Below are 13880 nucleotides of genomic sequence, written 5' to 3'. Positions count from 1 at the left end.
CCCGTGGGGCTTCCCCCTGCAGTGGGGCTGCCGAAGGCTGGGTTGGAGGGTGGTGGCCACCTGCCAGTGCCGGGTGGTTTGGGGCAGGAAGGAGGGCGACAGCACCAGGGTGCAGGGTGAGGTGTGGCGGTGGGGGGATGACAGGGACCCCAGGACCCACCAAAGTGGGGGCTGAGCCCCCCAAACCGGCCACTGGCTCTGCCTCATTGCCCACCCATCACCACCCGTGACTCGATTTCCCCTGCCCGCCCCTGACTCAGAGGGCACGGTTGGTGGCATGGGACCTGGGGAGGGGGGACACACACACACAACAGGGTGCCTGGGGTGCTCCGACTGTGGGATGGCCAAACTGGGGGTGCAGGAGGGGGGCTTTGCAGGGTAGGAGCCCAGGTAGGCTACTGGGGGGGCTCAGCAGCATTGTTCCACTCCGGGGTACAGCAGGGATGTGGCTCCATCTCACCCTGTGCCCTTCAGCCCCTGGGCTGCAAAGCACCCAGGGCTGGATGCAGCCGGGTGCAGGATGCAGCCCCGGGCTGGGGTGCGCTGGTGGTCCCCCGGGTGGGTGGCAGGTGGCCAGCCTGGCCCGGCCGCGCTGCGGTTTGCATTCATGCCCTCCATGAACTTCTCAGCAACGCGCTGCCTTCGAGCAGCAGCGAGATGCAAATTCCTCTGGGGTGGGGGAGTATTTTTGGTTTTCCCTGAGACAAATTTAGCCCCCCGTGGGTGCCCGGTGCCTTCGCGCTCGTTTTAATAATGAAAACAGGAACAATGCCATTTACTCAGAAAATAACCCCCCAGTTTCCCCTTGGTCCCCAGCAGCCAAATTCCCACCGGGAAGGCAAATCCCCACAGCAGCACCGGCACCTGCCTGGGGTCTGGGCTGGAGGGTGGCATGGGGACGGTGGGATGTGGGGACATGGGGGACATGGGCTTGCAGCCTGCGTGGGGCTGGCTCCTGCCCAGCACCTCTGCTGGGGGTTTGGTCCTGCCGGCACTGGGGCTGATGCCCAGGAGCAGTGAGATGCGGGATGGAGCCGTGTTGCAGAGGTGACGTGGAGCAGGAGGGGTCTGGGGTAACCCACCCACAGAGGCTCTGACCCCCATCCCATGCTGGCACTGGAGACCCCAAGGATGGGGATGTTCCACCCTGCAGCTGCAGCAGGAGAAACTGAGGCACGGGGCGATGCTGGGGCTTGGCCCTTAGGAAACTGGAAATCCTGCTGGGGACGGGCACGGGCTCGGTGCTGCGGCTGGCTCGGGGACGGCTGCGGCCGGTGGGGCAGAGCCTGTGCGGCAGCAAGCGTGGCCCTGGCCCATGGGGCGTATCCTGCACCGTCAGCCACATCCTCCCCGGCCCCGCCACGGGCACCAGTGCTCGGCGAGCGCCGGAAACCAAGTGGGTGTCCAGGAGGGTCTCGGGCACGGGGGGACACATGCTGGTGCCCACAGCCAGCAGCCCCACGCTCTCGGGGATGCTTGGATGTGCAAAGTGCAGGGTTGTATCAGCCATCAGCAGAGGGGAAACTGAGGCACGGGGCTGAAGCGAAGGAATTTGGCCCCGAGAGGTGCCAGGGGTCCTGCCCTCCAGGAAGGGCCCTGTAGGTGAGGGTGCCCCGGCCAGCTCGGCTGCTGTGAGCCATTGTCCAGCTGGAGGGAGGTTTGGATCCAACTCTCAGTGCTCCCTCACCATGGAGGGCTGAGCTCAGGCCACTTGGCGCAGAGACTGTCCCCATCCCAAGGGACATCGAACCTGGATCCCGGGCTGAGGGTGCCCCAGAGCATCTCTGTCACCGTCAGACAGGGCCGTCGGAGGCTGTTCGAGGTGACGGCCAGGACACGGCTCCCAGCTCTCCTCTCCCTCCTGGCCCTGAGCGAGTCCTCCCTGCGCAGGGACACTTGTGGACAACCATCGCCCCAGGAGTCCCGCTGTGTCTCCCAGGGAGGGCTGTGTCCCCGGTGTCACTTTACTGTGTAAGGCGGGGGGAAACTCAAGGACATGACACCCTGGGGACAGAGCCATCCTCCTTCCTGCACCCTGCTGGACCCCACTGTGGGCACCAGCCAGGACCGGGACCCCCAGGGGCAAGGGGGACATGGGGGTGGCGGTGGCAGGTCCCCATCCACGGGCGCAGCGGGGATGCTCGCGAGCCCAACACCCCGTCTGGGTGGCTGCCACGGCTGATCTCGCAGCGGGGGGGGTGCCTGTGAATTTATCCTCGCCGGCGATGGTATAACGGGAATGAATTAGCACGTCGTGACGTCAGGGAGCACATGTGCTGCAGCACTTGCTACCCCCCTGTTAATGAGTCGCTCCCCCCCATCCATACCCCCCCTCCACTCTGGCCTTTATTTTTCCTCCTAGAGAAATTTTCTGGAAATTTCCTTGTTTTCTTCTTTTTCTCACTTGGGAACTCAGCAGGGGGATTCCTGCCTGATGGCTGGGGAGGGGGTGGCGGTGCCCTGGCAGCCTGGGGGTGCCCGGGGAGGCAGGGGACAGCTGCCACGCTCTGCCAGGGACACAGAGGCCAGGCGCAGCTGTGCCGCAGAGGGGTGCACATGCGTGTGCGTGCACACACCAGGCCAGGGGTGAGCTGGGGGGGGGCTGCCCTAACTGCAAATCCCCCCCCCCGCCTGCTGCTGCCGCATGCCCCACCGCTGGCCCTCTCCCCCACCGACTGCTGGGGGATTAGGGGCCAGGAGGAGCTGGCAGGGAGCCGGAAAGGCAGGGAGGGGGTCAGCGGGGGGGGCTTTGCATAGAGATTGAAGCCCAGGACCCCTCCGAACAATGACACCGGTGAAAAGCTGGTCAGAATGGCTGCTAAGCTTGTGTCTGATGGGCCAATACACAACCCCCTGCGAGACCACCGCTCCTGCCCAGAGGTGACTCACCGTGGGGACGTGGGGGTCTCATCCATCCACCCCCCATGGCCCGGACACAGCCCCCACGCATCCTTAACTCCCCATTTCCTCCTGCAACACAGCCGGACCCCTCTGTGGGGGAAGCAGAGCTGTCTCCATCCCTGTCCCCTTCCCCATCCCTGTCCCCATCTACGTCCCTGTCCCCATCCCCATCCCTGTCCCCATCCACTCTCGCTGCCCCCTGGCAGCACTGTCACTGACCCCAGGGCCACAGAGCCCAGGGGATTTAGATGTGGGTTTGGTAGAGACCCACATGTGCCCCTTTCTCCCCCCTCCCCACACAAGACCCCAACCCCAGAGGGGTCCCACAGGCATGGGGACGGCTGGGCACATCTCTGCACCCAGGGGGCCGAGCCAGGAGGAGGACACACAGGCGCATGGCAGTGTCACCCGTCCTTTCCCTTTCGTGCAGCGTGGGAGTGACAGGCGGGGGGTGGCACCCAGCCGTCCCCCACCCCTCCACAGCACTGCCCCACTGGGAATGGAAAGTATTGACAGGCGCTGAGCTGGGGAGCTGCCAAGGGAAGCGGCCCCTCCAGAGCAAAATGCCACCATGATGGCTCCAGGGGACATGGGGACTCCCCCCGGCACAGAGGGGTCAAGGGCAGGTGCCGGGAAGGCCTGGCCTCAGGGTGGGCACAGGAGAGGGCACGGCTTGTTTGAGCTCCCTGGGGAACTCGGACCCCCCCCCCCAAATCCAGCAGAAGGGGAGGAGGCCAGGAACCAGACGAGCCCCCCAGCCCTGGTTCCCAGGGGCTCGACCGGCCCGAGCCACCCCCTGTGTGACACCCCCCTTCCTGTGACACTGGGGGGGTGTCCCAAAATATCCACGTGTGGTGGTGTGGGGGGCTGTGGCGACACCCAAGACCCACACAGAGGCTGCCCCAGTCACCCCAGGGAGGGAAGCCCCCCACCTGCCCCTCCCCAGGCCCGGGCAGCACCTCTGGGCAAACAAGCTAATTAATGGATTAATTAAGGGTCCTGGGAGGAGGGGGGGCAGGGTGTTAAGTTGGCCCTGTGTCATCCCAGAGCTCCAAAAGATGGGCAGGAGCCCAACCCAACCTCATGGCCACTCCATGCTCTGTTGCCCCACAGTGTCCCTGTCCTCTCCTGTGTCCCCACCCCTGCCACTGTCCCATGCCCCCCCCCCCCTCCCCCCTCCCACCTCCCCACTCCCCCAGTTTCCCATGTCCCCGCGTGTCCCCCAGCCCCTCACACGCCCCGTGTCCCCCCCACCCCTCCCATGCTCCGTGTCCCCTGCGTGTCCCCCCCGCCCCCCCGTGTGTGTCCCGCTCCCCCCGTGTCCCGCTCCCCCGTGTCCCGCTCCCCGCCCCGTGCCCCTCCCCGCCCCGGTGGGGGGCCGCCCCCGGGGGGGGGCGGAGCTCCCGGCGCGGAGCCGCTTCTTTGGATAAGAGGCGCGGGGCCACGGCGATGGGCAGGTGGAGCGGTGTGAGGGCACCGGCAAGCGGCACCGGCGGGGCAGCTCCCCCCCCGCCCCCCCCCCCCCCCCCGACGGCACTTTTGGGGGCTTTCCGGGTGTTTGGGGATTTTTTTTTTGTCGGGGTGTTTTTTTTCGCCCCTCTTTCCCTTGGCTTTCCCCGGGCCGCCACGGCTGGTCCCCCGCCCCGCACCCTCCCCGGGGCCGCCGGGCATGGAGGGGGCGGCGGGAGCCCGGCGAGGTGGGCACCGCTGAAGGGCGCCGGGCTCCGCGTCCCGGGGCCGCCGGGGGGGCCCGCATGAGCGGCTGAGCGGGGCCGGTGCCCCCCGCCCGTCCATGGGCGCGCTGGAGCCGGGCACCGGAGCCCCCCGCCCCGCCGTCCCCATGCTCAGCGCCGCCGCCAGCCTTCGCCAAGGAGCCGCCGGGCCCCCGGGACGCCGCCGCCGCCTACTACGGTGATGGGGGGGGACCGGAGCCAGGAGCACCCCCCTCTCCCTTACGGCACCGCCGGTGGCTTCGGTGCTCGGTTCCTGGGGCCGTGCCCGCCTTACCGGGCTCCGCCGCCCCCCGCCGCAGCCCCGGTGGAGGGTTACGCGGGGCGCGGAGCTGTACGCGGGGGCAGAGGGGGCGTACGGCGCCGGGACCGGGCCGCTGTGCCCCCGCACCGGGCCGCTCTGCGCCCTGCCCGGGTACCGGGCGGCCGGTAAGGTGCAGGTGATGCTCAACAACTACCCGCTCTGGGCCAAGTTCCACAAGCACCAGACCGAGATGATCATCACCAAGCAGGGCAGGTGAGCCGGGGGGGGGGGGTGGGGGGCACCAGGGGGGGAGGGTGTCCGGGCGGGGGGGGTTCTTTGCGGGGGGGCACCGGGACAGACCGGCAGCAGCACTGGGACCCGTACAGGCAGTGGGGAGGGGAGGGTGGCGGTCCGGGGTGGGCAGGGGAATAGGGGGTGCTGGGGTGGGTGCGCTGGCAGTGGGGGTGCGGGACAAGCCGGGGGGGCTGCGGGGTGGGGGGTGATCGGCACGGTGGGGGGCTGGAGGTTCCTGCCTTGTCACCCCAAAGTGCTGGAGGTGTTTGTGAGGCTGGGGGTCCCCATCTGCCCGTGCAAGGGGGGGGGGGGGGGGGCTGTGTGTGCAAGAGGGGATCCCCATACCTGTGGGTTTGGGGGTGATGTCTTTCTGTGGGGGTGAAGCAAAAAGGTGGGGGAGCAAAGTGGACCAGACTCCCCCCCCAGGTCTTGTTTTCTAGGGGAGTTGAGGCTTGTTGGAAGCAGAAGGGGGTCTGGGGGTGTCCCCACCTGCGTCAGGGTGGAGCAGGGGGGGCTGGACCTCCCGTGCCCAGGCAGGGTCTGTTGTGCCAGGAAGCTCACGGAGATGGGGCCGGGCGGCAGCGGTTACCCAGCCCCGACCCACGGGCCGGATCCAGCTCAGCGCTGCAACAAGTAGTGACGGTGCGGTGCCTGCCACCCCACGAACACGGCGGGGGGTGGGGTGGGGGGGTGGCACCCCCTCTACCTGCTGTCCTCCCCCTCCAGGATGGAAATCTCCCCCTGCTCTGTGGGGCAGGCAGAGGCCGGGTGCCCCCCATGTGCCTGGGGAAGGGGTTCGGCAACATCCCGGGTGCCAAAACAGGCGTTGGTGACACCGCAGCCGGGCACCTGCTGTCCCCTCCGTGCTGCCTCTTGCTCACAGGCTGTGGGGTTCCAGGGCTTGCAGCAGGGTAGGGGGATATATGGGGGGCTAAAGTCTACCCCACCTCTGCCAACACTCCTGCTTATGGAGTCGGGGGGGTGGGGGGGCTGTGATACAGGCTGGAGGGGCTGTGGAGTTGCCCCGACTTGGAGCAAGGGGAGCCCAGAGTGCTGGTGCCCACCCTGCGCCTGTCCTTCGGCCCCACGCTGGGGTGATGGGGGGGGTGTGTGTGCTGCGCTTTGGGGGGTCTCAGTGGGATCATGCAGGGGTGAGGAGGGGAGTGTGAGCATGGGGGGGCATGGGGGGCTCAGCCCCCTCTGGATCAGGGGCTGTGCTGTAGCTCCTAAAAATCCATGGTAAGGGGGAGAGAGGGCAGCCGGCAGAGACCCCCCAGCTCCTCCTGCTGCAGCGACTGCCCCCCAGCCCCCCCACCCCCACCCCCCATTGCCATTCCTTGGCTTAGGGGTTCTCCTTCTGCACGGTGCCGGGGCTCGGCACGGGGGCTGCCGGCAGCGATGCTCTGTGCCCTCTCCCCTTCTCTCCCTTGGCCGAGACAGACGATGTCACTTCGATGCTGAGACCAACCTGCTTAATGTGTTGGAAGTCTAAACACGTTAGGGCCGCTTGGTTTGCCACGGCCGTTCCCAGGCCTGCTCCCCCCGCCGGGCTTGGGGCCGCTCAGCAGCGAACCAGCACCGTCACGGGTGGGCTGATGTGTCCCCAGCATCGACCAAGGGGCTGGCAGGGGCATCGGACCCTCCAAATGGTTCTTTCTCACCCACCATCATTTAGGTCCCACTGAAATCTGCCCCGTTGCTTTCCTTCTCGCTTTGCCCAGCCCTTACAGCTGATGCTGGGGCAATGCCCGTCCCCGCTGTGTCAGAGCAGCTCAGGATTTGGCGCTGAGGGTCTGGAAACCGGGGTGCTGCCCTCTCTGCCCTGCTGCCCATCTGGGCTCTGTCACCCACTTCCAGCCTGAAGCCAGGCGATGTTGGGGCTCTTCTGCCAGCTCCACCCCCCATGGCAACTCTGCAGAGGGGCTGGGGGGTGTGTGCCCTGTGCTGGGGTTGGGGGCTCATGGCAAAGCCAGCCTGGGAAGATGTCAAACTCAGAGCCACAAAACATCCGTTTCCCCCGACCCCGAGCTGCTTTTGCAAAAATCTGTGTGCAGGGCCAGGCTGCAGCTCTGCTGAGACACAGGAAAAACCACAAAGCAGGGGCTTGGGGGGCACGTGTGCCTCAAAGCGGGCACCCCCCGGGCTGGGGGGCTCTGGGACAGAGCAGGGGACGTGTTCCATCGGCAGTGCCCGTGCCCCGTCTCATCGGGCTCTGCCAGTCCCTCGGTGCCGGCGTCCCTGGGTTGCAGCCCCCCGTGTCCCCATGGAGAGGGGCTGAGGCCAGGTCGGAGATGGCAGCACCCAGTCAGGTGTTGGGGTTGACCCCCGCTGGCACCTTCCCTGCCCACTCCCACCTCTCTGTCGCGGCTCTGACACCATTCCGTGCCATCACACGCCGTCCTGTGCCATCCCACGCCACCCCACACCCACTCATCCCAGGCAAAAATAATTTCCTGCTGGTTTCCCACGCGGGTCCCTCTCCCTCCACCCCGCAGGGCGCTCGGGGCTCAGCCAGGGCAGGATTTCTGCGGAAACCCCCAAGGACTCGCCATCGCCCCGGGGAATTCCTGCCACAGGGTTCTGCTGCAAAGCCAGGGCTGGCTTTGCTTTTTGGGGGGACACGGGGGTGGCTTTGCCTTTCGGGGGGACACAGAGGCTGGCTTTGCATTTGGGGGGGACTCGGTGCTGTCTCTGGGGGTGCAGGGGCTGTTTTTGCATTTGTGGACACGGAGGATGGCATTGCCTTTGGGGAGGATGCTGGGGGTGGTTTGCGCTCGGGGGATACGGGCTGGCGTTGCCTTTGCAGGGGACATGGAGGACAGCTTTGGGGACATAAGAGCTGGGTTTGCATTTGGCAAACACAAGAATTAGCTTTGGTTTGAGGGGTGCCAGGGGTGGCCGTGCAGTTGCGAGGAGACAAGGGCCGGCATCGCCTTTCCAGGGGGACTTGAGGACAGTTTGCCCAGGCCAGCAGCGGCTCTCCCGGTGCACGCCGGGCTGGGGGGACCCGGTGCCCAGCTGGCAGCTCTGTGGGGCTGGAGGCAGTGGTGTGGCAGTGCCACTATGTAGCTATGCCACCATGTACCTGTGCCGTGCCACACAATGCAGCCACGTAGCACTGTGCAGCCGTGCCATGTCACCGTGCCGAGGAGCCTCACCATGCAACCATGCAGCTGTGCACTGCAGCCGCTGTGCCATGCATTGCCGTGCAGCCGGTGCCATGTCCCCGTGCCGTGCTGAGCAGCCGTGCCATACAGCTGTGCCATGCAGCTGTGCGGCGGGGGCGGCGGGCAGGTGGAGCACAGTGGGGGCTGTGCCGATCTCCCACACGACCGTGGTTCTTGCAGCTGCTTGGGCTGGGGCGCGCTGGGTTGCCAGTGGGAGAGGAGGCAGCTCAGGAAGCTGGCAGCCCCCCCGTTGTGCTTGCAGGGGTGCAGGGGGGCATTTCTGGCTGGGGGCGCGGTGGCACTTCTGGCCCCACGCAGGTTTGCAGGCAGTTGACCCCCAGATTTCTTTCTGCCTGGGTTCATCCTGGACCCCCTGTCCCTGCTCCTGGTGTCCCCATGACCCCGGGTTCCCATGTCAACCTTGACACCCACGTCCCTTGGATGTGCGTCCAGCTCCCCCTGGCTCCCCTGCCCCATGGCCTCACGTGCCCTGTCCCCACCAGCCCCCTGAGTCAGGGGGTTCATGCAGGGACAAACCTGGGGGCAGCCTGAGGGCCGGGAACCCCTTCTGGAGCTCCAGAAACGAACGTGTGAAGGGAGGGAAACCAGAAGTGGCCACTGGCTTTTGGGGTGCACGGGGAGGTGGCAGGGGCATCCTGCACCCCACCACGGCACCTCCCAAACCGCAGGGACCAGACCCAGGGGAACCAAGTCCTGCCAGAGCAGCAGCCCCGGGAGCTCAAGCACCGGGGGATTTAAAAATAAACTCGAAGCATGCATGGTTTCGGGTCTTACCCCCCACCCTCCCATGCCCCGGCCGAGCCCTGCGGTTTGCACCGCGGCAGCGGCTGAGCTGTGACTCTCTCTCGGCTCCGGCAGCAGTGCGAGGCTTGGGGAGCCGGGGAGCCAGCGGTGTGGGAGCAAGCAAGGTGCAAAAAAAAAAAAAAAACAAAACCCAAACCCAGAAAAAGGCTGTTTTCTTCCTCCCTGCTCCTTGCAGCAGCTTGAAGCTGGTGCAACGCTCAGCCTGGCTGCTTGCCCCTTGGCCAGCCGTCACCCTGGCTGATGGTGTGCTGCGAGCTGGTGCTGGTGAGGGTTTTGGCACGTGGAGCACGGTGGTGGCAAGGCAGTGCCGTGCAAGAGCTTGGCAGGGGCTTGAAGGCAGCACAGCCCCTCGCTGCTGCCCTTTGATGTGGCTGCAATTTTTATCGGTGGCAGGAACCACCTTCCCATGACAGGGCCAGGTCTCGCTACGGAGGAGGTGTGAGCCCCCCGGGCTGCCCGCTTTCGGCACACCAGTGGTAGGACGGGGTCTGCGCGGGCTTGGCCGGACCCTGGGGTACCCGGGATGCTCGGGGTCCCCATCCATCCCGGCCCCGGGGAGCACATGTGCAGCTCCTCACCGTCAGCGCTGCTTTCTTTTTCTTTTCCCCTCTCTTTTGCAAGGGCAATTTTGAGTCAGCGCTGCCTGGTGCGGGTTGCATGCACTCTTTCCACCGCTCTTTGCATGTTGCTTCCCCGGTGCTGTGGCATTGCCCGAGCCACGCTTCCTGCAGGGGCCACGGCTGGTGCCCCCCGCTCCTGCCCCAGCCCCTTGCTTTGCTCCTTGTCCGTGTTTTGGCCCTCTCGGCCCCCCCCGGCTGGGGCGCAGGGGCAGGATGGGGCTCAGCGGGGCTCTCTGGTGTGTGCTGCCATCCCTGTCATGAGCTTCCAGGTCTCTGCCTTGAGGTTGGTGGGAAACCCTGGTGAGCTGGGGCCTGGGTGGCTGGGAGCTGCCGGGGGAGGGGGCAAGGTACCCCCTTCCCATGCTGCTGGGGAGGTAAAGTACCCCCCCCCCCCCCCAGCCCCCTGCCAGGGGTGAATGGTGCTGGTGGGCAGCCCCGCTGGCTCCATCCCTCGCTCCTGCTGGGATGATGGCTGGGCTGAGGGTGGCTCCAGGGAGCAGCCCCCCCTCCCTGCCCCAGCCCGGCCACCCGGGGCCCCTTCTGGCACTGGGGAAGGTGGAAGCCCCCAGCCACACACGGGACCCCTCGGCTGGGTACGGTTTTCCGGGCCTTTTTGGAGAAGCCCCAGCAACCATTTTATGAGAAACATCGATGCTTTGAGGAGGTGGGGAGTGGGGGGAAAATGCAGTCCCCTCCCCCTGTCGGTTGTCCCCCTTCTCACCCACCAGGTTACCAGCAGATGGGAAGTGGCACAGCCCGAGAGAGGGAGGGGGCTGGGGGGGTGCGGAGCTGCAGTCCCCCCAGCCCTCTTCCCCAGGGTGGGGGGGTTCAGGATGAATTCCCGCATCACCCCATGTGTATCTTACCCTTGCAAAGCTGGGAGGAGGGCTGAGGGCCCCCACATCAGTCTGTGCCGGGGCAGGGGTGGGGTCTGTCCTGTTCCGTGCCAGCGATGGTTTGGTAGCGTGGGTGACACTAACGGGGTAGCCGGGCAGCGGGGCTGCTGCTGGTGGTGCCGGGGGGGCTGCTGGTGGTGCTGGGGCTGGTTTCCAGCTCCAGCTGCCAAGAGCCAAAACTCCAGCGGGTACCAAAATGCTGCAGTGGAGGAGCCGTACTCTGCTTGGGGGACAGGGGGCTGAACCAGTGACCCCAGCCATGGCTTGAGGCCCCACTGTGATGGCAACTGGGGCTTCTGGGGCTATGGGAGCCAGTGACAGAAAGAGAGGGACTACACTTGGAGTGTGAAGTGTCAGATCTCCCACCCCAGAGCTGAGATTTGTGGTACCCCACCCAGCCCCACCGGTGCGTGGGGACAGCGGGGTGCAGCCCCACAGGGGGTGGCAGCTGCAGCCCTGTGGCCACAGGGTCCCCCCCGTCTGTCCCGTCCTGTCCCCTTCCTGCCCTTGGCACAGGCTGGCGCCCAGCCCGAAATAGCAGCGGTGTTGGTTTCCGATCCGGAAGGTGCTTGGGGAGGGGGAGGAAGATGCCGGTGGGGGGGGATCAGCCCGAGAGCATCCCCCAGCTGCCAGGGTCAGTCAGCTCCTCACGGGCACCCAGCCGGGCATGGAGGGGGGGGGGGGGGGGGGGGCAGGCATCACACTGCCTCAGTTTCCCCATTGCCACTCGGCAAGACAGAGCCACCCCCCCTCCCAGTGCAGCCCCTTGCAGCAGGGGTTGAGCAGGGGGGTGACAAGTGCCTGCACCTCTGTCCCCTCCCCAGGCGCATGTTCCCGTTCCTCAGCTTCAACCTCTCGGGGCTCAACCCCGTGGCCCACTACAACGTCTGCGTGGACGTGGTGCTGGTGGACCAGCATCACTGGCGCTACCAGGGCGGCAAGTGGGTGCAGTGCGGCAAAGCCGAGGGCAACATGCCAGGTAAGGCCACCCCCGCCATTCCTTCCTCATCCCCCTCTTCACCATGCTGGGGCAGGGAATAACCCTGTCCCTGCTGCCCCCCCAACCCAGGGAACCGCCTGTACCTGCACCCCGACTCACCCAACACGGGTTGCCCACTGGATGCGGCAGGAGGTCTCCTTCGGGAAGCTGAAGCTCACCAACAACAAGGGCGCATCCAATGTCGGCCAGGTAAGGGTCCCACCACTGTGCCAGGCTGTGCCAGGTCTCCACATGCCCCCCATGACCACCTGCTGCCCCCCCCCCCCCCAGATGATCGTGCTGCAGTCGCTGCACAAGTACCAGCCCCGGCTGCACGTGACGGAGGTGAAGGAGGGTGAGGGCGAGGAGGCGTACCCCTCCCCACACACCCACACCTTCGCCTTCCCCGAGACCCAGTTCATTGCCGTCACAGCCTACCAGAAACGCCGATGTGAGTATGAGACACCCCCTCCTCCAGTTCCCAGCATGGGCTTACCCCCCCTCCAAACAGACCCCCAGCAGCACAGGACCCCCAGCATCCTCCCACGGCCACAGAAACCACTGATACACCCCAGTATTGCCCCAGCATCACAGCAACCCTGGTAACCCACCCAGAGCAGCCCCTGGTACCCCCACCCCCCAGTATCCTTTAAGGTCCCCACCATCAGGGAAACCCCAATGGCATCCCCCCAGACCCCCCCATGCCCCCGCCAACACTCTGTCCACAGCATCTCCCTAACCCCTGGTACCCCCCACATCCCTTCAGTATCCCAGTAGCCCCACCAGTGCCCCCTGCATCCCCCCAGCATCCCAGCACCCTGCAATGCCCCGCCACCAGCATCCCAGCAATTGCCCCCTGGCCCCCCCAGCTGAGGCTGAGCCCCATGGGTGCTGGGGTGGGCGTCCTGGGGCAGGCAAGGGTGGGGACCACTTGAGGGAAAAGAAATGGAGGGAACATCCCTGGGCAGGGGGGAGGCTGCCATCAGCCCCAGCACCCCCCAGCTCTGTGTCCCCCCCAAGATCACGCAGCTGAAGATCGACCACAACCCCTTCGCCAAAGGCTTTCGGGACAACTTTGACTCGTGAGTGTCCCCCCGCTCTCCCACCAGCCCCCCCCCCCCCAGCCCTGGCTGGCAGGAGGGCATCCCCCTGACTCCCACCCTGTGTGTCCCCCCCCCCAGGATGTACACGGCCTCGGAGGGTGACCGCCTCACCCCATCTCCGCCCGAGGGTCCCGGCTGCCAGCAGCTCCTGCCAGCCCCCCGCTTCCAGCCCTTCCTGCCCGAGCAGTACCCGCTGCCCCCCGGGCGCTTCTTCAGTGGGGAGCGGGGGGGCTGCGCTGCCTCTGCCCCCCAAGGACCCCCCGTGCTGGTACTTCACCCCCCAGCAGCCGCCTGCCACCGGGGCTCTGGAATATGGTGGCTACGAGGGGGGGGTATGGGGGGGGCAAGCTGGTGCCCTACGGGGTGAAGCCCTTCGCCCTGTCACCTGCCCCACATCCCCCCCCTGCCCTACTACCCCGAGGGGCCGGGGGGGTTCGGGGTGGCGGGGGGCTGGAGCCCCGGGCAGTACGGCCCCAAGGGCAGCCCCGGGGCTCTGGGCTGGTACCGGGAGCCCCGGGAGGAGAAGGGGAAGGAGGCGGAGGGCTGGCCCCCCGAGCCCCCCCGCCGCCACCTCGGGGGACTCCTCGGACTCGGGGCTGTACGAGTGCAAGCGGCGGCGGGTGTCCCCGTACCCCTCCAGCGCCGAGAGCTCCCCCCCACCCCGAAACGGGGACCTCTACGACAAGGACCTGGGTGCCGACAGTGGCTACTATGGCTTCTACAGCAACTGAGCCGCACCAGGGGGGCTCAGACCCCCACCCCGGGCACCCCAAGGCCACAGGAGCTGGGTGCAAGGGGTCCTGCGAGTGCGTCCCCCCTATTTAACACCCATATCCTGGGAAGACTTGAGTGGAGGGGGGGCTGCAGCCAGACAATCAGCCCCCAGTGCCACCCCGGTGGGGGCGCGGGGGCGAGTGGGGAGGGGATGTGGGGGGGACGGTGCATTTTTTTTGTCGTCGGTGGTTTTTAAGCGGGGGGGGAGGTTAATGCTGAAGTATTTATTGAGCCCCCACGTGCCCGGCGTGGGGCTGGGGGCAGCAGCATATCTTGCAATAAAGGGAATGCTGTGGGGCACGGCTCTTTGCTCTGTGCACATGGAGGAGGTAAACTGAGGCACCAGG

At 66.6% G+C, this 13880-nt stretch overlaps 1 protein-coding gene across 1 annotated transcript; it reads left to right on the top strand.

Annotated features, from left to right (window-relative positions):
• The first annotated feature begins 4393 nt into the window (after positions 1-4393).
• TBX21 (T-box transcription factor 21) lies at positions 4394-13830 on the top strand. Its single transcript, XM_055790011.1, is given in 16 exon segments — positions 4394-4765; positions 4767-4841; positions 4843-4953; positions 4955-5148; positions 11502-11656; positions 11747-11787; positions 11789-11866; positions 11948-12097; positions 12099-12107; positions 12677-12738; positions 12838-12985; positions 12987-13085; positions 13087-13155; positions 13157-13315; positions 13317-13416; positions 13419-13830. Coding segments are annotated over 16 exon segments (1833 nt in total). The 5' UTR covers positions 4394-4693; the 3' UTR covers positions 13730-13830.
• Positions 13831-13880: the final 50 nt, after the last annotated feature.

The sequence above is a fragment of the Falco peregrinus genome, chromosome 18, assembly GCF_023634155.1.
Source record: "Falco peregrinus isolate bFalPer1 chromosome 18, bFalPer1.pri, whole genome shotgun sequence".
In the NCBI taxonomy this organism is placed as follows: domain Eukaryota; kingdom Metazoa; phylum Chordata; class Aves; order Falconiformes; family Falconidae; genus Falco; species Falco peregrinus.
The sequence above is the reverse complement of the archived record's forward strand: the minus strand, read 5'-3'. Positions and strand labels throughout refer to the sequence as shown.